At 33.7% G+C, this 27727-nt stretch overlaps 1 protein-coding gene across 3 annotated transcripts in view; it reads right to left on the bottom strand.

The window, feature by feature from the left end:
- nej (CREB binding protein nejire) overlaps positions 1-27727 on the bottom strand; it is a 201644-nt gene that overhangs the window by 22491 nt on the left and 151426 nt on the right. For 2 of the 3 annotated variants that reach the window (XM_085807012.1, XM_085807014.1), the window contains 2 exons: positions 18027-18254; positions 8930-9079 (listed from right to left, as the gene is read on the bottom strand). In XM_085807012.1, coding sequence (XP_085663138.1) covers positions 8930-9079; positions 18027-18254 — 378 coding nt within the window. The remainder of the gene's footprint in view (positions 1-8929; positions 9080-18026; positions 18255-27727) is intronic. The other variant, XM_085807013.1, reaches the window with a different exon arrangement.

Genomic DNA, 27727 nt, shown 5'->3' with positions numbered 1-27727 from the left:
TATTTTTTGCCATCTGCACAGCCTATTGGCTATTTGTATTAAATATGCACATATTAAAAAATTGGTTACCATTTTAATTTAAATTATAATACCTTAATTTTAAAATTTAGTGCGAAATTTGGGCCTGTTTAAGAGAAACATATTTTTTTATCTCTGGTTTTTTTTTCACTTAGTTTTAACTGTAAATTAAGATCCATTTTTAACTTTGCTCTGTATTTATTTTTTTAATATGACACTGAAGAAAATCCTTGTTCACACAAATAGGTTGCACAAAAAGGCAATAAAAATTTAATAACTTTATTTGAAATGCCTTTAATTTTTTTTTTTTTTTTTTTTTTTGGGCTCAGCTGCAACTGTGTTATTTTTGAAAGCTTCAGTTAGAGCTCAATCAAAGGAAATTTTCTATCAACTGTTCTGTTTCTTCACAAGATAAAATTTCAGATACATTTGAACAAAATGGATTTCTAATCCTAACAAAATGGATTTCTTTTTCATAATCCTCGAGAAAATAAATGTTGAAATTATTTATCAATGAAAACAAATATTTTTAATGTTGGATGCTATTTCTTATATTTTCAAATTATTTTTGGTTAGAAAGCTTTCTTAAAGTGGTAAAGAGCTTTAAATATGACAAAATTCTTTTATTACTAGATCTAATTTTTTTTTTATCTCTAATGATAAACAATTTAACACTTTGTCTGCGTAATCCTAAATTTAATTCATTTAACTTTCCAAAAGTGTCAATATGCTATACGTTCTCTAAAAAATCATTTTTGCTATTCCAAATATTTAATCACAGAGAAAAATTTGAATTTCTGATTGAAGTTCAAAAAGACAATTTAAAACTTTGCCTCTGGATAACCACCTCTCTTCGAAATGTAACAAAAGCGATTCATAATCACTGCCCATCTCTTTACATAAAACTGTAAATAATCTTGAAGCTCAGCTTTTAATAAAATTAACAATTTTCACAGTTTGATTCAAAACAATTTTCAGGTTTCAGGGATTATTTTGGCTACTAAAGCTTTCATGATGAATGGAGCAGCGAGGAAATTTAGATTCAGATTTTAGTTCTTTATTTCAGAAATAACACCAGAATGTTTTCCTGTTAAAGCTTAAGCTCTGTCACTGCATAAAACAATGCACTTATTCCAAGGACCATCATTCTCAGACATGAATTTGTCAATTTAATTTGAATTGAAAATTTAATCTGCCTTTGCTCTAGCATGAAGAAATTCAGTCTTCGGCAATTCATTCACATTCTTTGAAAGGTATGTAAACTAATAACTGAATAAGTGTGTCTGAATATGCCATTTCATGAATTCGTCAACTTACTATATCATTTCATAACAGAATATATTAAGTTCATTAGCCGCATTTTCATTGACTAATGTTAAAATGATAGCTTTAGCTGCTGGAAATGTAAGGTTTTCTTCCATAGTGTAAGCCTGCAGTCTTGGCAATTCTTAGGCTTGCTAGGTGACTAGATTCCAAAGCTTTTTCACTTGGAGTAACAAAACCTTTCATTACTTGTTTAGTGTTTTTGAACTGTGCTGATTTCCTCTTAAAATGTACTACTTCAGACCTTTAATCCTCTGAGCAGCAAAGGATTTTAGATCCGTCATGAAAACCGGTATTTAAACAGCATTTACTAATTAAGTTTTTATAATTACTTATTTTAGTCTTTATTTCCATGAACTTACAATCATTGAGATGATATTTACATTATTAAAGAAAGCAAAATTTCTGATGACCAGATAAATCTGGTATTAACGCTCAGAGGGTTAAGAAACAATGGTTTCATATTTTGATTGGATAGTTGTTAACCGCAAACAACACACTAAGGTTGAGGGTCCATTTCATATCCATTCCAAGAAAACCCAAATGATAAAAAGATAAAATAATTTTCATTATATTTCCTATAAACAATTTTTCTTTCCTTTTCAACATCCTTAGTGTTAGTAAATTTTCCTGGATCCATCACCAATGAATCATCACTTTTCTGCTCAGTCAGTCCTAGCCATTTTCCCATTTTGAAAAATCTAGTTTGTTTTATTATTTTTTCACAAATATTTAAATGCACAATATACTACAAGTTCTTCAAAAACAAACGCCAATATTCTTAAATCGCACAGAAAAGTAAGAAATACAAAGCAACAAGACAAAATAAATATATATATATATATATATATATATATATATATATAAAAGTAAGAAAAGTAAGAAATACAAAGCAACAAGACAAAATATATATATATATATATATATATATAAACAAACCACTTCTAATTAAAAACAGAGCTTATCGCTCTGTTTTCGATTAGAAGCGCCCCGGAAATGGTGGTGACTTAAAGTTGACATTCTAATAAATCAATCAACTCTAAAAGATCTAATGAGGTACTATTATCTTATTACAGAAACTTAAATTTCTTATTAAATACAACATCCATTTCTATTACTCCTTTTAAGAACATCATTTATGACAAATTTTGTTTCTTGAATAAAGCTCAGGTCAGAGAAAGAAGTTTAACAGGATGATGGAGTATTTAATTTTTTTATTTAATAATTAAAACACTTTTCTCCTTTACATACCACCTATTTTCCTCTTCTGCACCACCAGTTGAGAACAGCAGTGAAAATATTTTGCTGAAGTTCTTGAACAAAGCTCAAGTTGCATAAATTTACAAGTGTTAGAGAAAAACGTTTATCAGGATGTTGGAGTATTTAATTTTTGAATGTAATAGTTAAAAATACTTTTCTCCTTTGAGTACTACCTATTTTTCTTGTGTACCACCGGTTGAGAACCGCTGCAATACAGCATTTGTGGTCCCACCTGGAAAACCCAAAGTTGTGTTGACACACAACCCCCTCACAATGTGCGGGAATTGCAGGGTCAATTTGTGAGCGCTTGGTACCAGATACCTCATATGACCAATCAGCACCTTGTGGAGTCAATGCCATGCTGGGTGCTGACAGTTTAGAGGGCTAAAGGTGGTCCTCCTACATGTCATAGGTGGTCCTAATGTAATGACCCTTCAATGTGTGTATATATAGATTTAGCTGTAGATAACTTGAAACTGTTGCGTAGATGGAATAATGGACTTGCTGAGCTCGACAGATAATTTATTCCCAGACATTCTTGATTAATATCTTTAATCGCACATTAAAAATTACTTACAACATATATTTTTGGTTAACACAACATTATGGGTGCTGTAAGTGCCTCACAACTTTGTATATATGTAACACATCTGTTAACACCAAATGAAAGGAGTAAATGCTGAAACCAGAACTAGGTAAAGAAGAGAAGGAAGAAAAAGTAACTGCTTAATTCAGCAGTTGGCGTATTTAAGCTTGGCTCCTTTGTTTCACCTTTGAATGGTAATTGGACAAGAACTATACAGAATTGTGAATGACTGTAGATGGAATAATGATGTAAGTGATGCAACACAGATTCTTAAAAAGTTCTTAAAAAGAGTTACGACAAAAATAAGTAATTTTCTTTCATATTGCTTAATCTAACACAATTTCGAGCTTCATATTATTTTTTAAGATAAAACAGCTGCTACATAAAAATATTTATAAAAGCAGACTTTAAAAGAAGACTATTTTCATGAGAAAATGTATAATATGGTCCAATTAAAGCGATATATTTCTAAATACTTCTGTGCAAAGAAATAGGCATACAAAACAATAAACATCATTTGTATCTTGAATGTAGCCAGCCCTGAAGTATTTTGCAGCTTGGTTGGGGGTGGGAACCCTATGACAAACAAATTTTCATTTAAGAAGATCACAGAAATGTTCTTACTAGGCTGATTATGTTTCATTAGAAAAAAGGAAATGGATGGAGGGGAGGATTTTATACATAATGCAATAAGAAAATTTTATATTTTACCTCACAGAGACTTCAATGTTAACGAAAAGGACTTTTAGATGAGTATATCTTAGATTTATGCATGAATTTAAAACTTTTGAGTATCCATGACTAATGGAAAACCTATCTGAATACATAATGGATGTCATACTCAATCAGTAATAGAATACTGGACAATATAAAACAGAACAAACACCATTCATTTTTGCAGTTTAATGTGAATTTAAGTTTATTCTGAAGACCTACGAATGTGTACATTCATTAACATTGGACACAAAATTCAAAAGGAAAAGAAAAGTGGATATGCTAACACATGTAATTTCTTTCCTTGTTAATTTCATTATGCGTATTTCTATAACAACGGATTACAACCATGACAAACTTGTTTACAAGTTACATACCTGCCAACCTCTAAAGATAAAAATTCAGAAGATTTCTCCAAAATCCAGAAGAACACGAAGAATTAATATCATGCTTTGATATTAAAAAAATAACAATTTATACAAATAGAAACAAGAAAATTGTACTTGCATTAGTAAATCTCAATTAAGTAGTAACTAAAAAATTTATTAGGAAACATAAAACAAGAACTTAATGTTACACAAAAAAAAATTAAATTCTTTGGAAAATTTCCAGTCATAACAATTCGTTTCCTCATAACATTTAGCAATTAAAATGTTTTCTAGAGTTTTTGGTGAAACTGAAGAACGAAACATAGTTTTGTTTTTCTTAACTCTGAAGACTCTCTCGCACTCAGCATTACTGTGTGATATTACAGCTGCAGCTTTTTCTGCTGCCAAATTAATTAAGTGGCATGGGCATCCAATAACAATTCATTTTGTTCTTTTTTGAGGAAAGAGGCTACACCCTTTTTGTCACCCACCATGACATGAGCATTATCTGCACCAAATGAAATGCAGTTTGATATTGGGATGTTAAGTTGTTTCAACTCATTAATTACTAAGGAGGCAATATTTTCCCCCGTAACGTCTCCATTTAACAATGGAAGACGCAAAAGATGAGTTTTCATTTCATTAAAAACATCACAGAAATATGTGACAACGATGGGGTAAAGCTTCCAAGCGCAGTCGTTGCTGCCATCGATTGACAATGAAAATGCTGAATTCTGGAGTGCAGCTATCGTTTTACTTTGTGCATCGCAAGCAGTTTCGTTCACAATAGAAGATGTTTTCGTGTGAGCACAAGCATATTTCTGAGCAATCTTGGAGTCGGGAAGCATCCATCTGGAAAATTGACCGGCGTGATCGGCAGCGCTTAGCGGCACGTTATGTTCGATGAGGAATGCAATAAACAAACACTGCCAAAATGACATCGGCATTCGAATTCGTAGCCGAATTTGAAAAAAAAAAAAAATCATCCATTTTCTTTGACGTTGTCGAGTTGAACTGCGGTGCTTAACCACCAGGGTGCCTGGGCGCCATAGCCCTACCCCTCATCGAATAACATGATAAAAGTTTCAAATTCTGAGAAATATAACTGAATGTGCTAAATAATTAAATGAGCAAGAGTTTAAATTCATAATTGCCAATAGCTAAATACATATTTTTTCCCTTAAGCACCTAATTACTAATCGATACACAATTAACTATTTTTTTAACAACTATTTCACAGAAGAATACATGTACACACAAGAGAAAGAAAATACGAAGTGCGACGCCTTAGTGCCACTAGCAAAAACAAAAAGCAGTCAGAAGGAAAAAAGAACAATATCTGAGCAACAATTTGCATAACACAGATACAAAATTACACATTACTAACATTTAGGATCGCCCTTGGGCATTTACTGAAATTGGGGTCCCTAGTATCATAACAATAGTTAACAACCACAGGATTGTCCAGAAGTTCCTGTTTATCATAAAATGCCCTAGATAGGCGGCAATAAAAATCACAAAGATCCTCTATTCTTAACTCTTTACGAATTTGGCTATTCCGAATGTACAAGGGGGCATTACATATCATACGCAATACCCCGTTTTGGGCAGCTTGTAACTGCCTTCTCAAACTTTTGCACGAGTATGCCCAGATGGGGCATGCATAACTAAGAATTAGACGCAACATGGTTTTGTAAATGAGCAACTTATTATCAATAGATAGAACACTGTTTCGAGCAATTAAGGGGAAGAGTGAAGCTTTACTAGCTCGAAACTTCCTGAGAATATGTGTAATGTGTGGGTTCCATGTAAGATTTACTGAGGATCACCCCAAGATAAGGGACCTGCTTGACCTGCAAATGTATGTCCACACCATACATTTGCAGGTGAGTCGGGAAATTCTTCTTAGTAGTAAACAGTATGGCATGTGTCTTGTCGACATTCACTTTGACTTTCCATTTGGTCAGCCAAGTCTCTAGCGAGTGGATGTGGTGTTGTAGCTGTTGTATTGCTGAACTAACAAATGCACTTTGCGTAAGTATCGCTGTGTCGTCTGCATACATGGCTAGTGTTGTGTTGTGTGTAGTGGGGATGTCGTTCACGTAAATATTGAATAGGGTAGGGCCCAGAAGGGATCCCTGTGGAACACCAGCCCGTATAGGCCGGTTTGTGGATAATGAACCAGAAACATGAACGACAAAGTGTCTACCGGTTAGGTAGGATTTAATTATGTTTGTGATGTAGCCTGTGAGTCCCAGGTTGTGTAATTTGTCGAAGCCGAAGCATTAACTTCATGCTTTTTAAGACTTAACATGCTTCACAATGTCGCTTCTTCCACCGTGACTTATTATGAAGTCACACACGCACACGTTGCAAAATGCATAGTTAATTCCTTTGAAGGATTCTTTAATTGTTGGAAATTCGGCTTTCTAGGCAGGCCGAAAATATTGAGAATACGGTTTTTTTGAACTCATTTCGTAACAACGACGTATTAAAAAAATTCGTAGCATGTGCAAACAAAAAAAAAAAAAAAAAAAAAAAAAAAAAAGAGAATGCGACAATCCACACTCGCTGAGTAATTTCCCTTGCTGCTGAAGCAAACGCGAAAAAAATAATCTGGCGCCCACAAAGAAAAGAGTCAGAGAAACAAGTTCAGCACATTGGATTGGCTGGTTAAGCGACGAGTTGGGAGAAACCGCAGGTTACTGGATTCGAAGTAGTCGGTAGTTGGCGGTAAAACACGATGCTATTGGCGAAAAATTCTAAAATTTCGACAAAAATCACTAAAAACACTTGAAAAAGGAAAAAAATTGTAAAAAATGGATTACGATCGTAAAATCGTAAAGACAAACGCATTTTCGTAAAAATTACGAAAAATTCGTAAAAGTTGGCAGGTATGAAGTTATACATATTAAACACTTTTATTTTTTAAAAAAATTTACATAAAAGGACTAGGATTTTTATTAAAATGATGGTATGATGATTAAAAATATATAATACACTATAATTAATCATACAGCTTCTTCACCATAACTTCTACCGAGCTCTAATTCATTATTCGAGCAAAATGCTCAAAAGTGAAATCTAGCCAAACTAATTATGACTCAATAGCAAATATTACAATAGACATACCAACTTTGTAAGAATAAAAAGAAAAAAAAAAAAATTCTGGAAGGGAGAGAAGCTAATTCAGGTAGAAAATTTACTTAATCCGACTACAGGTAATGCCAGACTATCATCCTCATCATCATTTCATGCACATTATTTTAGTTCTAGATAAGCTGGCTTAGTTTTTATAAAGCATATATTAATTACTGGCAATTTATGTTTTCCTATCATATTAACTTAGTAGTGACCTCACTAGGAAACTATAAATAATAGACAAGTCAAACTACGCGACAATAGACTGGAACTACATTCAAGAAGCGGGTATGGTATCACTACAAAGGTGTCATAAATTAGAAAAGGTACAAAATCTATCCAACAAAACACATGAAAGCTTATTCACTGATTGATACTTAGTTGACCACTCCTCCCTCAAAAACAGATATACAGTATTTGCTTAACAACTAATCTTACACCTAATCATTAACATGAAGGGCTTCTCTGCATGCAGACATTTTTAAAAGCTGCAAAACAGGACCAGAAACACACAGATCTGAGAATCAGGTCAATCAAAATGCAATTCCATAAATCCGGAAAATACTGCTAAAATTTCATATTTGACATTAAAAAGGCACCAGTTTACCCTATTTCTTGGACCTAAGCATCAAGAAAATAGATAAATCCACTTAACTTCTCAACTGCAGAGAGTTGGCAAAATAAAGACTATTTAGTAAAAGAAAGTAAAAAGAATGATTTTTGTTGTTATAAAATATAAATGAGCATAAAAAGGCGAACTTTAGTGTAATTTCATCCCAGCTTTTCACAAGTTTTCAAACTCGATGGGTTAAAAAACAATAAGAAACTCAAAAATTCTCAATCATATTAACTTCTACCTAACACAGGCAACTCCTACTTCAGCAAGAAATAGGATTTCTGCTTCATATACCTATGAAGTTTTACTAATAATGGGAGATGGATTTAAGAGATTCAGATTAACTTTTTTTTGGAGGGGTGTTGAGAATATACTTTTACATAATATTTGGTAAACTAAGCCAAATGCTCTTAGATGGCCCATAGGAAAATATTCAAAGAAAACTGACTCAAAGGCACTAATTCCTGAATGAAAATGCTAAAAGCTGCAACAAGTAAAATGCTTCAAGTTAAAACTAGGTTTAGGTTTATGTGATTACGGCAAAGGACACAAGGGCCACCTGCCTAACGGGAGGAATGCCTTCGCGAAGGACTACTTTCTGCAGGAAACTGGCTTGCATCTACACTACAAAGGTGGAAAACCACGAAAATGGCCATGCAGCCAGCCTTTTCGTCAGAAATCAAACCCAGCTCAAGTTACCAGCATTCCGTGACTTTACAGCTTGGCCACTGGCGAGCAAGTTAAAACTAGAGATTCTCAATTTTACGAACTCATGAAACCAACCAGTCCGTTGTGTAAGAATTTAATAAAGTGATATTACAAGTAGAATGATGAAACTTTTACCGCACAGTTAATTATAACATTCAAATAGAGTTTGTTTTATTAGAAAATGAAATTTCTTACCTCTTTATGTTTCTCCATAGTGGAATAAATTTTTGCTGACAAATCATTACCAGTATAAGGAACGTTGGACTTCTTGTTGTTTTTACGCTGATTGTTTTTGCTTTTGTTAGATTTTTTGTTCCGGCCACTCTTTTGTCCTTTCTTTTTACCCTAGAAAAGGGCTACAGGTTAATACACCACTCATATTATTCTACCAAATGAAAAACATGATCTGCTCAGTATTTTTAAAACCCATAAAAATAAGGGACATGAAATTAAAGAAACTACATTAAAAATTTCCACTATAAAATTTAGAGGCAATGTATTACATGGACTACTATCTACACTGATTTTAAAGGGGGAAAAAAAGATTCATAGCTATTTAGGTTTATGGAAATAGTTGATGCTTATTCAGATACAATATAAATACACACAAAATATCGATGTACATACAACAAAAAATTCAACATGATTTCGCATTTAAAAACAGACACTGCTTCTGAAAGCACCATGTACACATACTGAATGCTGCTACAGCTATTATAGCTGTAAAGCATGTGAACTTGCACTATACTTTGACACATGCACACTGTAACACACATTAATAAAAGCACTACACACACCTTCACAATATATGAGTAAACCAAGCATAACAAAAAACCATGGTTTAATTGATTAAAAATCCCACTTATACGCTCTTATAACCACTCCTGCTACTGAAAACAATTGCGGCATTTTGTAATGAATCCACACTTCTACACACTCCATTATCTCACTTGACATTAGGCAGGAGGAGACAGGTGCTAAGTACCTAGGTAGGCAAAAGCAAATAGGCTAAAACAAGGCAAAACATGTCAGCTGAGAAAGGGAACCTCAAAGAAATGCCAAATGGCTAAAAGAGGAAAGGGTGCCTTTCAGCTAAAGAAGAAGTGGAACACACGAAATGAAGCAAAGCCTAAAGACAAAAGCGGGCTGAGAGGCAAGGCCAAAAGGCGAAAGAGAAAGCTTTGCAAACTTAAACAGGGTTTGTAGCCACATTTTAGTTAAAAAAAAAAATAAGTACCTATAAGCCCTTTTCAAGCACATTTTAAGGAAAAAATAAGCACCTGTCTAATTACATTATATACAACTGCATAACCTTAAAAGAAAAATTAGACTTGTAAATTAAAATATGAGCAATGCAATATTTATTAAGAGAATGAGCATTACCTCAACCATGGAAAACAATTAACTTTTTTTTTAAAAATTTTAAATGACAGTTCAATTTACAGAATTAGTTTACAATGAGAGAAAAAAAAACTATGCAGAAATAAACTATATTACAAAATTTAATGATGAAATTTCAGTTCAAAATATAGAAAATAAATAATAATAAGCCATATTAATTGTATTCATTTGGCACCTAATATTTTATTTTTCCACTCATATTAATATTTAAATAATTTAACTTAAATTAAAATTCTGAACATTTTCTAAATTTTCATTGCATAACAGATTTTCCTTAACATATATTCCAAGCAAAGTAACTTAAGTAAAAAAGAGGCACATTTCTGAAATCAGAATATGCGAAATTGCTTCATGCAGTCATCCTTTAACAGTAAAAGCTTAACTAACCGGCACACTCGGAAATTGCCGAATATTTCGGATAAACTGGAAAAAGAGGAGTGAGGGAGATTGTAGCCGTTCTTCAGATTTCTCGGCTACATAAATGATTTTGACATTTCAATATGTGCACCACATAAAAATAGACCAACGGAACTGAGAAATATTCTGCTTAGAAAGCACAGTAAAACTCTTTAAGTGATCATAAACAAATCTCAGACTGAACATCAAAATTAATTATCTTTGCAAAATACCGCAAACATTGCGCAATACGTGCGGCGTAATTCTTCCACATGCGATATTACGCAATCGGAATCAACAGCTGCCAGTATTCGGAGAATAAAGAACTAAATAAAGGAAAAGAAAGAGACTTACCAATCTGGAGAGTTTGATTCTAATTTTCAACAGACTGTGTTAAATTTCCAGAATAGAATCAATCTTCGCTTAGGTTGGGTAGACCACAAAAAAAAAAAAAAAAAGAAGTCCGATGCTTCAATATTAGACATTTTGCGGAGAAAGGGGAGAACCTCCAAACCTCCGTACTGTATAATGTATTGGCAGAAAAAAAAATGAAATTAATTTGACTATTTGATTACTTTTCTTTTATTTAAGCCATTCCGAATATTATTCCTTAGAAAGCTAGTTCTGCGTAAAAACACACCCATTTTTTGGAAGTTTATTTATACTTCACCAGTTATTGCAACTATATTATTATAAGTATTCATACATATGCTCATAATAAACACGAATATGAAATGACCACGCGGAACAAGAATGCAAATTATTAAAATCTTGATGGAAATTCAAATGTGTGTAGTATTTGGGTGGGAGGAAAAGAATACCGAATGTTACGGAATTTTCTACTGGTTTAGCAATTCTTTGACCTACAAAACGATGTGCACCTGTCTGTATTCTCTCTCTCGCGCACACCAGATTATGTTAATGCAGAGAAAGGGGGGAAAAGCAATTTCCGGGAGTATGACTCACCATCTGGAAGGAAAGTTGTTATTTAGTTTCGGCTTTGGTACGGGGAAAAATGCGCATTCATTAGAAAAAGAAAGAAAGAAAAAAAAAAAAGGATTAAGAAAAGCACTAAAAGCAAAAACTAAGCACTAAAAACAAAAAATAAGGGCTTTAAAAAAGTAAGCACCTATAAGGTCCTTTATATTTTATTTTCAAATATAAGGACTTATAAGCACTTGTAAGGACCGCTATGAACCCTGCTAAAACCAAAAAGGGGGAAGTCATGATGGCTAAAACAAGAAGTGACTGAAGGCCGCGAGGTTACAATGCTAGTGGAATAATTCTTCAAACTTTTGTCTTTACATAAATGAACAATTAAAGTAAAATTCAAACAAACATATAAACAGATATAAAAACAAAATAGTAAATAATATTCGTAACATATAAATAGTGATAACAAAGTAATAAAAATTTAAATAAACTTATAAACAGATATAACTTGGTTACAAATGTAAGTAAACACTGTAGTGACTAAAAAATTTAACACATTGACGTGAATGGAAGGAAAAATAACAATCAGAATGACAAACATTGTAGGATTAAGAATAATCAATAAAGTCCAAGTCACTTACATGTATAAATTGCGTAATTGACTTCATGATATTAGGAGCAGAATTACATTTTGCCAATGTTCTCAGTGAAGGGAATGGTGATGGAAAAAGAGATGTTCTTTCAACTGTTACTGGACAAGATGTGATGTAATGGAGCTCTCCACTACTTCCACAGCCACATCTTGTGTTCTTTTTATGAAATCTTTAAACATATTGCTGAAATTTACCATGGTTTGTCAAGACTTGATTTAAAATGTGATCTGATTACATACGAGAGAGAGAGAGAGAGAGAAACTTGGGGGAAAGCATAAGTGGTAGACTGTAGAGTCCCTCACCCCATCTTTGCTGCCATGTTTTAAGTGATTCTTGCAGGACTTGATGTTTGGCCAAAACCTCTGAAAGTAGCACTTTATCTTGTTTTGTCTTGTTGCTCTTTCTGCTTCGGAATCTGCTCTTTCCTTCTCTGCGATTCCAATGTAAGCTTTAATCCAATTAAGGTCTAGGGAATGGGAACCTAAAAGTGTTTTTATGATTTTTTTAAGGCTAAGGAGAATGCATTTTTTTGTAATTTTATCACTATTTAAACTTTGAAGGAAACTATGGCTATCTGTAAAAATACAAATAGGAATGCTGTCAGTTGTTGAGGAACTTATCCAGATCAGTGCTTTCCTTTAAAGAATATCTGCTTGGAACACGGAAGCCGTATCATTTAATCTGTAAATTTCAGAATGAACTTTGTGCCCATTGTTGCACATAATGAAAGCCGCATCTATATTTCCACCAATCTTAGATTCATCAATAAAGATTTCGATATTTTACCGTGCCGGAGTATTCTTATGCCAGGGAATTGTCTTGATAACCAGGATGAGTAGAAGTGTGGCACTCTTTCTTCTAAGGTATTTGTACCATATAACAAGATTGCCTAGTTCCAGTTTTCCTTATATTATTCCTAAAGAATTTTCTTTGAACCTCCTATCTAAGAGCATAAAGCCCGAGAGAACTTGGAGAGTTGATGTGGGAGATGCTGAATAACACTTGGTAATACATAAAAGAACTGTCCTTTGTATTTGTGAAAGTTTTTGCTTTTGACATACGGTGCCCATGAACCACACGGGACACCCATAAAGTATCAGTCACTCAACAGCTCTTAGCTAAAGTATTTTAAGTAATTTTCTTTTGGTGCTCCAATATTGAAAAAATGATCTGATTTAGTTTGGGTTTTCTCCTTTAAATGTACTAAGTGTGGAATCCATTTGAGTTTCTGATCAAGAATAAAACCCAAGTATTTTGATTAAAACTTCCTGAAACAGTTATGTTGTCCCACTTAATTCGTGGAGGCGATCTATGTAATTTAGAGCCAAATTTATTTTGTTTCTATTAATACTAAATATTTGTTGCTCCAGTGCTTAAGTTTTTCTAAAGCTCTACGCATCTAAAGCATTGTATTTTCCGGTTGCTCGAATTACGTGAAAAAGGTTTCTTGGGCATTTGACTTCACTTAAACTCGATAGCAATCCAGGCCACCAAAGGTCATTGAATGCAGATACGTCTATAGAAATAACACAAGTACGAAGATTGTTCATTCTATTGTTAAGAATTTCAATAACTAGGCTATTTGTTGCATTAATTGAGCTACAGCGCATTGTAAAACCATATTGTTGGCTATTATTATTGAGTATTTTCTTTGCAATAACAGGGTTGCCACTCAAACAGGAGAATGAAATTCCCTGACTTTTCCAGGTTTCCCAGGTGTGTTTCAAGAAAATTCCAGTCTATCCGCATAATGTACGTTGGCTGTGCTAAGAGGTAAATTAATTATGGTATTACTTGTATTGTGTAGCAAATTCACTTAATTATTCAATAAATCCCAGAGGACATTTATTCTTAATTATTCTTGGTATACTTTGATAATTTTGTTTAGTTTTCCCACTTAAGAAACTTAATAAAATTTAAGATATATACATTGGATAACAAATGTATGTTTTATTTAATTATTACTCATGATCATCACCAGTTCAACACGAGGCTAATCCGGTCCTTATAAATCACAACCCAATGCTAAATAGTTAGGTTAGATTTTAAATAGTTAGGTAAATTTAATTTGTGTGAGGTATGTTCTTAAAAAGCACCTTAACACTTGAAAACACAAATATAATTATAATAGTTGTTGTTTTCTCCACTGAAGATTGAGATTAGAAACTTCCCAATCTGGAATAAAATAAGGCTTTTTTTGCAGACATTCTGCAGCTAAACGAAAGAAAGAAATCTATTTTAATAAATTGAGGTATTTTATATTTATTTTGCAGCATACATAAGGAAAAAATATGTGCATTAAATTTCGTGACGGTATGTCATCATACTGCTATAATTAATTTTAGGATTATGCCAGAGAAAATTTCCTGAAATTTGGAAATATTATTTACTAATAATAAATAAATTTAGAGGGAAGAAGCAACATTAAATTATATGAATAACATAAAAATAATTACTTAAAAATTGAATTAGAATAATCAACGATATTTTAGCGAATATAGTTATATTACATGGCTAGCCTAGATGACTGATTACTATTTTTTTATTTTACTGCAAAATGGCAAGGTATTTATTAAAAAGAAAAAAAAAAAAAAAAAAAGTTTAAAAAGATTTTGCAGTAAAATTCTAGTATACGGTAAGGCTTTGGCACGATTTTGAAAATTGTCGCCAAGACCAAAATGACCCGTTTACTGCGTATCATGATGTCGCCAAATCCCATTATTATTCTAAACAAAGAACGTCTATGTAAAGAAGAAAAGGTTCCATACAAGTAAAATGCTATTACGCCGTTAGAATGCGGAGGGAAAATTTGCCAAGGGATTTGGCGACGGAACCTGGCGGCCAGAATTTCTCTCTTCGCGCTGTGTACAGAAAATTGAGAAACACGTGTTAAGAAGAAACGCTCTTTGACAAAAAGAAAACTACGAAAATCCGTTTTTAAAATTATTGCGAAAAATCCACGCAATAATTTTAAAAACGGATTTTCGTAGTTTTTTTCCCCCTGAAAATAACTAATCCATGAATTAATTTACTTGTGCCAAAAAATAATTTTTTTTTCCTTTAGAGTTTAACCACTTGCGCTAAGACTAAACTTCACGGTTGCGGTGCCGTGCGCTACAATATAACAAGCGGTAAAGTGTCTCATTTACGCCGCTTCGCATCTGCGAGTGCAATCCAGAGCTGTAACTCCAGAAATAAACAATCTCGTTGTTAGGCGACGTGTGCACCACATTATTTTCATTTTTGTGGTAAATGCTTATCGACGTGGTGTTCACGTCGCTCACGGTTTGAGAGAAAAGCATCTCGACGTGCGTGGCACGTCTTTTTAGCGCAAGTCGTTCAAGAAATTTTAAACGATATTCATTTTATGAACTCTTGATAACGTGACCTTCAAACTTCGACACCGGTTTCGAGCTTCGGCAACAGATATATCAGACATGCACCGCTGTTTCCCTCTATGATGGAACGGAGCCACGTCTGTTGCAGAGAGGTTTTCCTTCTTTACAATACATATTCTTTGATTCTAACCTCCATGGTACCGTATACTAGGATTAAACCCATTTTGTTTTATACGAGAACAGGTACTTTCTTTAGTTCATGCACTGCACATGCGATTCTCGAGAATACTGGAAACCAAAAGTTGCGGGAAAGTTGCTTTGCCTTTCTAAAAGACAATCAAATTGGAGCTGCGAAAATTGGCTCTATGCCAGCTACCCGAATGACACTCACGTGATACATAATTCGCCAAAAAAGTTATCTCTTCCGACGTCGGCGCAAAAATCGCTTTTTTTGGCGGCATCGTTGTATGAACTTCCCTGACTTTTCCAGATTTTGACAAAAATACTTAAATTCCCTGAATATTTTGGTCAATTTTCGAATTCCCTGACTTTTCCCGGTTCTCCAGGTAGCGTGGCAACCCTGAATAAAAAAATGAGTTGGTCGTCATGAATGATCTTATCTAGTATCTTGCCCCAAGCCGATAAAAGGCAAATGGGTCTGTAGACATTGGGATTTCTAACATCTTTCCCTTCTTTCTGAAAAAGGACTAAAATTACCAATCTTCCATTCTTCTGAAAGTAACCAATTTCTAAGCATCTATTCTTAATTCAAGTCCTTGCATTAGCAATAAAGACTTCCTCTACAATATCTATGGAAAGTTCGTCTTCCCTTGGGGCTTTTCCTCTTTTTGTAGAATTGATGATATTGTTTATTTCTTGGGTAGTATTGGAAGATCATCTGTATCTGGAGTTATAAAACGATTTCATCTCTCTCTCTGCTCCTCATTGTCGTTCTCAACGTTGTCCTGAGGGAAGTGAACGCTAATGATATAGCATAGAGTATCTCCACTGCTTTATTGTAGATTTGACGTTTATCTTTCCTCTCTTGATTACTTGCATTTTGATAGTTTTGGTGCAATTATTTTAGTTGTCTTCTTTCTTGTGTGAGAACATGGCTCCACCACATTTTTGTAGTTTCGTGTGTTTTATTAGATGGTAAATGCCTTAAATATTGTTTAAACAGTACCTTTAATTTTTCTGAAATTTCTTTAATTGTAGAATTTTAATTTCTGCATCAGAATTCAAATTAAATTCTGAACAAGAAAGATCTGTTATCTCCTGCCTTAATGCAAGCCATTGAGAGTTTTCAATTCTCATTTTGAGTCTTTGAGAAGAAGGGCCTCATATCCATATGAATTTCAAAATTAATTGCTTTATAGTCACTTAACGTCTCTCTCGAATCCACTTCCTATTTTTAAACTTTGTACCTTTGTATCCCTTAATGGAGAGTTAAGTCAATCCATGTGTTTCCAAGAAGACCTACAAATGCCGGGGGCTATTTTGATCATTAATAACAGTGAGATTAATTGTTGCTGGAAAGTCTCCCATATTCTTGATCCACAAGGGTTCGTTGGTACTGAACACCCATATGTTTTGAATTAAAGTCACATACTAAGTACATTTTTTATACATCATTTATAAATAAATAAATCTTAGCATTAAAATTCTGCAGCTCTTACACAACCATAAAACCTTTGGTGGCAGTCCTTTTTCTCAAAATGGTATCCATGAAACTCCTTAGATGGTGTGAGGATTAAAACAATGAATAAAAATAATGTCAATTCTGCTGGCAATAAAACCTTGGTCAAATGTTTAGTTCTTTTACCAATATAGTTACTATATTTATTAATAATAGGCCAAAATAAATGACCCTAAATAGGATTTAGTTGTGTTGTCATTTCCTTTTACAGATATTTTAATACAAACTAAAGAGCTCCTTAGATAAGAAGGGTGTATCCGCACGACATCTAAGAAAACTGTGTTAAAATAAAAATTTATTTATTCCAAGCAAACTAATATCAGGGGGAAAAAATAGCTTGTACACACAAGTTTAAACTGTTAGTTAACAAATATTAGGTTACCAATTCTATTTTTTTAAAAAACCAAATTATAATTAATTTCTACTTGTGACGCACGTATTAAAGACCAGTTAAAAACAAGAATAAATCACAACTCAAGTGAAAAAGACATTTAACATATCTTGTAGAGTAGGTGCTATTAAGCCCCCCTAAAACGTCCACGCAAAAAACCTAATAAAGTTTACCAGAAACAAGCTACGAAATAATGTATATAAAAAAAGTATACAAAACTGAAAAATATTCAATAATATTAAGATCTCTTAAAAAGAGGAAATTTTTTAAACTGCATTACCACTTTGTTTTTAAAGGAAATATTGGAACAAACACAAATTCAAGTACAAAACAACAAATACAATCAACCAGGACCGTACTAAATGTAAATTAATTTAGCAAGTACAGTTTCAATAAAGACCCAAAAGTGCAGTGTAAGCTTTTGTAGCATTTTAAGAGTTAAAGAACTATTTCTAAAGACAATCTTTTTAAAAAAACTCACATCCATGCTATCTTCTCCTTCACCATTCACATCTGATGCAGCAGCTGCAGCTCTTGCTGCTGCCTCAGCAGCAGCAGCTGCAGATGCTTCTGCTTTTCGCTTTTCTTCCTCTTCCTGATCAAGCTCCTTAATACTCTCCTCTAAAACATTAGGCCAAAAATCTCCTTCAAAATATGGTAATTCTGATGCACTCTTCAAATGATCTTCTGTAGCCTGCTTCAAAATATCCTGAAAATATAATTGCAAAAAAACATTTATTGTAATAGTAAAAAAAAAATCAACATTTTTAACATCAGATTATTTACATTCAGAGCTGCACACTTACAAATTCTAGAAATTGAGAAAACTTTCAATGAATTCAGCTCATACACAGGAAGTCCCCCCCTCCATTCCTTAAAGATCTAAGAAACAAACACTTTTTAAATCTTTTTGGTGGGTTTCTTTTTAAAACTACAGCCCAGAAATATAATGGGTATGAGAAATAGAAGGTGAAACCTCACCCTGTAATCTTGATGGGAGCGAGAAGGAAGGGTTAAACCATTAAGTTAGAAGACATATTTGGAATTTCTTTGCTCAATCCAATGTACTTTGATTTTAAATGATTATCAGGTACTAGAGAAAATTTCAAGAACATTTTGTAAACATTCAAATTGTCTATACACATTATGTATGGACACAGTCCCTCATACAATAGATTGGTAAGCACATCAAAATTGTAAATGATTATCACGATCCTGAAAATTGAGGCTTTAGTGTTTACCCTCTCCCTAAAAGTTAAATGAAAAAAAGTACTCCATTAAGAAATTGTTTAATCGATATAAACCAACATATGCAACTTAAATAACAGGAAATAAGAATTGTATCTGTCATACTCTAATAACAATTTATATTAATTATTTATTTATAACTAGTCCTGTGAAAATTTTGTAAATTATAACGCTGATTTTTGTTGTTTGACTTCTGAATTAACAATTTATATATCATTTTCAAATTAGTTAAAATATTTTCTGTCTTTAAGTATTCATCATGTGTTTCAAAGCATCAGTATAGTATTTAATATAAAAAGCCACTCTATGCAAAAATAAAGGGGGAGGGGGAAAGGGCAGTTCTAGACCTTCCATTCTACTTTGCTGATTGCTGAAACTCAATTTGCTTCTTCACATCTTGAAAGCATAATTCAGGATATACATTAAGACTCATATACAGGACTATTCTAGCACAGATATTTTCACACAAAATAGGACATTTTCTGAAATGACATATCCCCCCCATATTTCAAATTCTACAAGTCAAATTACGGTTAAATATTAAATTCTGTAAGCTTTGGTGAAAAACTTACCAAGTAATTTAAAACTTCTTCTTGGGGCCCTTTTTTCAGTTTGCAACAAGAATACTTCACTGGGCAAAATTCTTAATTTATAGCGACCGATTTTCCTTTCCTCTTTCTTGATAAATTATGAAATAAAAATATAGATGAATAATTGATGCAAGCATGCTTATTAAAATGAAAGGGAAGCTACTAATTTACGACAATATTTTACAAAAGTATAAGGAAAAAAATTACGAAAAAAGAATGATTATTACGTACTCGCTTTCAGGTATACTAGTTAACATATTCTGTTTTCATACATTTAATAATTACCTGTGTAGTTTATTTAGAATTAAAAAAGAATGTTTATTGTCTTAAAGTTTTATAGCAAGCGGAGTTGGGAGTTTCAGTAGCTTATAGAGAAAATGTAAGCATATTTTAAAAATTGCCAGTTTCTTTAATTTCCCTATCAGCACTGCGATGAAAATTACCTTTTGTGCAAAAATTTAAACTGCAACTCAGCAGCAACAAATATTTCCCAATCTATGTTTTAACAGTCCTGTGCTCACATGAAATATCTGACAAGTTTACCAGTTTTTTAGCACTTCAGTGTAATCTGAATTTATTCCATGAAATAAATTGCTAAGATTCCCCATGAAAAATTTCATCTTTATCTTTTAGGCAGATTACTCCCATGAGCTTTGAAGTACTTCAATTAAATGAACACGCAAATATGATGTTTAAAAAGCAATCATTTAATTACTTTTCCTAACCTATTATCTTATTTGACAGAATTCTTGGAAATCTCTCCAAACAGTTGTACAGAAAAATGTTGAATAGTATAGTTAGAGTTACTCAGTAAAAGTATTCAATCCTATTAAGTTTCTTATATCAGTCAAAATTATACCACCTGAGTTAGAAAATATGGATTCATAACTTTACAAGTAAGGGGTAAAAATTAAACAGAAACAAAAAATAGCAAAATGAATTAAGTTTACATACCATAGCAGTGTAACAAAGCAGAAAACTTTAAAATTTAAATAATCTTAAGAGTCAAACCAAATCAACAGGAAGGGGGGACATTAATAAAACCAAATAAAGTTTTTCAAGCAGCACCCACCCCAAAAAACTGAAAGCTTTCAGATTTTACATTACGCATAGAGGGGCTTTTTTTTAACGTTTTGTGTGTTACATTTATTGATTAAATATGTTCTTTGCCTTTAAGACACAAAATTTAATTCAGTAGCAATGTTGCAAAATAATTTTAAAATGAGCATATCTTTAGAATTTCTCAATCACAGTTTGGCATGCTGGAGATAATTCCCCGCCCCCCTCCGGTACAGTGTTGCCATTGCTCGCTTGGAAATCATAGAATTTGTTAATCAAAAATGCATTAAAGTTTTACAAAACATGAAATAGATACACATTTCAAATCAGGGCTTCCAGATGCCCATATTCGGGTGGGGGATTAAATTTTTCAAAATTTGATGGCTCTAGGTACCGTTGCTTATACATACATATATTTATGCAGATTCTTCATTATTTAATTTCTTTAAATATAATGCAGGGCTCTAACATTTGGTGACTAACAATTTGAAAAGTGATACACCATTTATAGTGATTCAATGCAAAATGCCAAAACGAAATTAATAGCCTTTCTGGGCTTAAAAAATGTTACAACCAAACATCACTTTTAAAAGATAATAAGATTAGCATTACCAAACTTTATTTAAACACAGGTTAAAAAAATAAACTTAAAACTTCTACTTTAAAATTGAACAGTTAATAAGATTAATATTAATCAAAATTACATTACTGATAATCCAAATTTAGCAATCAAACAACTCATGTGCATTTGCATTGCAACTGCTTAGAAATCAATTTTTAACCCTTTGCCCGGCTTGGATACACTTAAAATTTCCTTCTGTAAATGAAAATTACATTACTGATAATCCAAATTAAGCAATCAAACAACTCATGTGCATCTGCACTGCAACACCTTAGAGATCCATTTTTAACCCTTTGGCTGGTTTGGACACACCTAAAAATTTCCTTCTGTATGCACAGAAAAACTCAATAAAAAGGGATTTATAGGTTACTCTGAACCTTCTTTATTTAAAACTTTGATGCCGGCATGATCCACCGGTGGCCCATGCTAGATTGTTCTGTGGGGCGGCATGCATCACCGATGGGCCACGCTTGTATATCAAAAAATATGTACTACAAAATGTTATTTTATTGATTTAACATTATACATTAACATTTCTACCTTATAATCAAACATTTAACACAAAATACATAACTTATAATTTAATCAATACATTAAATTATAACAAAATATAACTATTTAAGTTACCAATGCAATTTTTTAAAACATTTTAAATAAAGTGCCGGCTTATAAGGACAACTGCTACAAATAGTCATTACTTTTTTGCTTTGTTTGTGGTGTACTGTGTATCTTTTAAGTTTGTTAAGCATTTGTAACTTTCTTTACATCTTATCCTAGTCTTCTTCGTGGATCCTTGGTGTGTAAACTTAAATGTTTTCTCCATCTACTTGCTATTAATTCTTCACTAGGGGGATTCTCAACACTCTTCAATAGATAATCAATAATTTTTTCTCTAAATTTTAAAATTTGGTAACGCTTGGTTCCCCACTTTTTGTGGATGTACCACACATTTACTAAAGAGGTCCAGCATATTAGCTCCATGACAACTTTTCGATACCATTTTCCATAAACATTTATAATAGGAACACACATGGTCAGATATAACAACTCCCCTTTCCGCACTATCGTAAGAAAAAACTGTATCTGGTTTTAATTTATCATCTTTTCCATGAATAATGGCACAATTGTGAGATCTCGAAGTGGTTAAAAAGTACAGGGGTCTTTTGTTGGTCCACTCTAAAAATTTCATGCCGCTCAGATTTTCAAGAGACATAATGTCGCCCATTTCTGTTTTTGCTTTGCCTGCGGCGGTAGAAATTTTCTATTCATTTTGAATGTACTGCAAATATATGTTATTTTAGTGAGAAGATCTTTGGCTAAAGGAATACTTATACAAAAACTGTTGGTAAATAAAATCTGGCCCTTGAATAATAGATCTCCTATCAATTTCATGGCTACATCATGAAAATGTGTTTTTACAATTCTCGTTTAATTTTTTCCCGGAATAAATATGCATATTGTATGTATATCCGCCCAGAATGCAGTTTGCACAGTTTTATTCTGTACTTGTGCCGCTTACCTGATATATATTGACGAAAACAAAGGAGTCCTTTCCATGGAACCATGCTTTCTTCAATGTACGAAAAATTTAATCAACTACATTTCGGAGTTTATGTATTTCAATATTGCTAAGAAGCGATCGTGTTTCATCGCTTTCTGTACATGCGCATTCGCATACACCCTCTTTGGACCAATATAGTCGAATTTCAGATACTTGCACTACACCCATAATAAGCAAGATACCAATAAAGCTATTCAATTTACTTTTTGTAACAGAGTTCTATGCTTGTTGATGTTGTCTCCTGCCACATGCCGCATTCACTATGCACTGTTCAGCGCACCTATTCGTTTCTTCAACGATTAACTCCAATATTTTATCCGTGAAGAATAATTTACATAATGCAACAGGATCGTTGCAGTCCGTCTCTTCGATCAGTAGCTCTTCTTCCGAATACTCTTCCTCTGATGCAGATTTTTCTGCTATTTTCCACCATTCCGCATCATCATCTTGGTGAAATACATCAGACTTCCAAACTTTTTCCTCCGTGGTATTTCTATCAGTTGTCGTGTCTGATGATGATGAAAGTATTCAATTTCTTTGTCTCTTTCGCATGATTCCAGATACGGATTCATCAAACGAATCACTGAATTCCATATCCATTGTATCTAATATTGATGGGCAAAAATTAAAAACCAAAAATGCTAACTGCCTTTTTAAAGGAAAGAAACTTTTTACTACCATTACGCTTACCGGAAGAAATGTGCGAGATAATTCGTTATGCCAGAACTCAACTCACCTCACAGGCACTTCACACAGAATACTTGCACACTAACAGTACTTTCTCTCTTGCTTTCAACTCTAAACTTAATAAAACTACGTCATCTAAATGTTCGATAATGGTCCCTCATTACTAGGTCCTGAACTATATATTCAAAAAGGGTATTCATTTCCCAAAAAGTTACAGATTTTTCTCCACTATGCGTGGGCGGTTCTGTACTTCTAATTGGGCCGCCGAAGCTCCAGAGGCGGGTCAATGTTCGCCAAACTAAAGCCCACTCTGAGGTTTACGATTTTTCGAAGGAAAAACAAATCAATTTCTGGAAAACCACGCGACAGTCCTCAGCCACTTAGACTGCCAATACGTATCTTTTCCCAGCAGCCCAGGAAACCAAATACTATTGGGACCTCAAGTGCCTGGCCGCCTGGAAATAGTCAGTCGTAGGTTCAACGAAATCGCTGCTTGCACTCAATTTACGACAAATGCACGACTATTTTTTTTTCCTAGTACAACATTGACCATATGCATCGTTTGCCCGTTGACCGGGCTTATGGCCATAAAAAAAAAGAATTAGGGTTTTCCCAATTCATGCGACTGGCCATTGTGGGTCCTATCAGCAGGCCAGACCACGTGAAAATTTTGGAAATTCGGTCTATTCAAATTGGCTAGTGGGTTATTAGGGCGCAAGCATTAAACAGTATAATTTGGTGCCACACTGCCCCGTGGAACGCACCGCTAGTTGAACTGCCGCTGCACGGAACGAACCGCGGATTTCCAAGTTTCCAAGCTGGCGTCAACGTGTTGGCAGTACATGGCAGATGAACACAAACCCATCCATATATTTTAACCATGTTTAGTTTTTTAAGACCCTCATTTTTCAAAGAAATCTTCCTGATTTTTTTTTAGGGTATAAAAAAAAGAATTGGTCAAAAATAAATTGCTATGTTATTTCTTTTGGCTGTATGCTAATCTCCTTATTCCATATTAGTTTTAAACTTTTACCTTGAAATCTTGCCTAAAATCAATCTGCGAACCTCAGGTGTTCCCAGACTGGGCTCCCCGAGAAGCTAGGACACTTAGAAACTGTATTCTTTGTTTCTCCGAAGCTCATTGGCCAGTTCATTGACAACAGAAAGGTGGGTCCACATCTGTGTTTCCTTTCCTGTTTTTTTCCTACCTCTTTCTTTTTTGGAGGGGACATTTGGTCATCAACTAAAAAATTTTTGGGCCGATTTTCTGAAGGTTAAGGGTAATTTTATCAGTTTAGCTGTTTGGTTTTTCACTAGAGCAGTTGTCTTTTTCTTTTTCACTTTCGTTCAAAGTTTCGCTAGCGCTACGTTTAATAGTTTTGAGTTGTAGACACTTATTTAATTTTATTTTATAATTTCTAACTGAAGATATAATATTAGTTTTTTCCAGATTTTTTATTATTTTCCAAATGGATCGGAGACGGCTGACCCTTTCTGAAGCACTGAAAGTGCTACACGAATTGCTTTCAGATAGTGAATTTGATACGGATCCTGGTACATGTGCAAAAAATACAATATTGGATTGTGCTTTTTCACAGGCGGTGTCACTTTCTTAGAAAAGCACCACCATGAAAAAATTAGACTAAAGTGTAAATATGAAATGTAAATACCATATACCAAAGTTACTTTTTTTCCATTCATAAGCATTCATATAACCAAAAAAGAGCTTTTTAGGGGGGTGGAGATTAGCAGGTCCACCCGTGGCATACTCAGGGTAATGCTAAATCTGCTACAGTATTCAGAATGTATAATTTTTTAATCGCAGGCAATAACTTACTCTTTGATGTGCTTTTCAGCAATGCTCGTTTCAGCACTCAATCAGATTCAAACGATAAATGCTACATTCGAAAAATTTTACTTGTCTACTCCACTAGACCTAATTAGACTGCCTAACTTTTTAAAATCAAAATTCCAACTTTAAAAGGTAGTGTTCCAAAAAGGGTTAAAGGAACTAGACACGATGACCAGTCATGTGAGGTTAAGGGGCGCACCTCCACAGGCACATTCATTACTTATCTTGGCTCCTCTCTCTATAGAATATATCTTAAGTCTTACCTAGCTTGAAAAGGATCTTGAACTGTAAAACAAATTGGGTGATATTTATCGCTATAGACTTTGATGGAAGCTAACAGTTCCAAGAGATCAGGTAGGCCATTACAAATGCTTATTTTTCTTCTATTCTTTCTTTGTTTAACGAGGGAAAGATGTTGAAGGAGAGTTAGTTCTTTTATTCTACTATCTTCCAGATCTACTAGGTGAGCACCCATCTGATCTGGTGCGTTGCAATTTCATTTCCGAATGTTTAGTTCCTTTCTACTTTTATTATTATTATTATGAGAAATTTTTTTGCATTTTCTGAAGCTACCTCAGTAGCATTTGGAAGTTAATTTTTGATCGATTTGAATATTTAATCCTTATGTCTGCATACTGTTTGAATACAGGGGAATGCTAATATTAGTTTGGATTTCTACCAATTTGGTAGACTTCACTGTAGTTAAATATGAGATTTTTGAATATGGTTTGAGTACCTGAAAGTATTCTGCAATGTTTCTTCTGCATATATTTCTTATGACCTTCAGGTACTGCATTTCTTTCTCCCTCAGCCAAGTTCATCATGAGCTTGCTAAAGCCAGATGAATGCAGTTTACACACAATGAACCGGCATTGCAGTCATCAGATTCATGGCCAGTTCCTCAGCAATTTGTGCATACTGACACAACATATGTGTTGGCACTTTGCAACTATCTCTTCTTCAGGTATTCTATGAGGTTTGATCCGAGATAACACCATGGGAGAAGTTAATAGATTTATGCACTGAAAACAGTCACTGTTACTAGGTCCATTGATGTCCTTTTCAAAAAGGTTTATACACTGCATCTTACAGGCTATCTCTATTAAGGAGATCACCATATTGGATATGATCCATATTCTTCATTTTTCCTGCTAATGAAGTCATGTATTTGTTTATCAAAAATGGAGAAATTTTCAGATGTTCAGCACCTGAACTGCCTACAATAAGAAACTCAGGAGGTAAATAATATGCTTTTTTTTTTTTTTTTGGATCTGCATCTATCTGCGATTTTTTACCTTAGAATGTCATTATCAGTATTTGATTCAGAGGTATTTAAAAGAGCCATGTTTGACAAATAAGGGCAATTTCTGCTTTGTGGCTCCATCTCCATGGAGTGCAACAACGACGGACCATGGAAACAGATTCCTGCACCACAGCTAAGCGGTTCTTGTAGGAATATGAAGCATCACATTTAGCTTTCCCAAAAGCAGGAAATTCCAAAAGCTTATCTCCAAGCCACTGCCTGAAGGACAACTGAACAGCTAATTGACACTAGTGAGGAGAGCTCAGTGCCTCCTGTTTCAATCTGAAGCAGAGGCCAGAGCAATGTGTTATATGGACAGTAACTCTAACCTCAATTACCAGGACCCTCGTTTCAAGGTCTTACAGATCACAATGCATGGCAAATGCATAAGCAGTTTTCTCTCCATCAGAAAGTAGAAAGAAAGGGTTGTAACAGCATCATACTTTGAGCCCCAACCTCGGAAAAGGAAAACCACAACGAAGTAAACAATGGAAAAGGAACAGACCAGGACAGTTGAAAAGAAAACCAAGAAAGATCACTAGGAATCCAGGATCGTGAATGTGCTAAACCATACAGCAAGTTATCACTTTAGTCTGAAGCAAACAACCTAGTTATAAGATGATAAAATAACCTTTTTGCTTAACTCTTAAAATAAACATAAGCCACTACTTGTGCTGTAGATAAATCTCCACTACTTACTGGTATTCAATAGATTACTTAAGTTGGTTAAGAAAATTACTGGTGCATATTTCAACTTTGTCTAGCAAGATGAATAACTTTGATAGTGCTAGTGCTAGAACGCAACTGCAATCTGAGACTGCCAGAAGCTCCAACATTCAAATCTACTACTTAATACAAATTATGCTGATGTTTGGCATGTTGATTTTCTACACCCCCAAACTCAAATTCATTTTTCATATAAGTAAATGTAAGTTTCAGTAACATCACATACTTACCGATGCACAAGTACATCATTCCACAATTGAGATGACCATCACTCACCTTGTGATGTTTTTCTGAATAAAATCTAGATTTTTCTGAACAAGTATTTGTGTACTCTAATACACAAAAAGCTGTTTGCAATTCTGAGTATCAATGCTTCTAGTGCGCATTTCAGAAAAGGTAGCTTCAACATTGCCACATGAAATTTGAAAAATTATTCTTTTTTTCAGCGAATTGCAACATTCATCTTCGCTGAACAACATGCATCTAGCCATAGCACTACGATTAAAACTTTAACATTTTCATCAAGACTTGTTA

Source organism: Stegodyphus dumicola, chromosome X1 (assembly GCF_044657685.1).
Source record: "Stegodyphus dumicola isolate Sdum_Otavi_A_Nest chromosome X1, ASM4465768v1".
In the NCBI taxonomy this organism is placed as follows: Eukaryota; Metazoa; Arthropoda; class Arachnida; order Araneae; family Eresidae; genus Stegodyphus; species Stegodyphus dumicola.
This window is presented reverse-complemented; position numbering and strand designations above follow the sequence as displayed.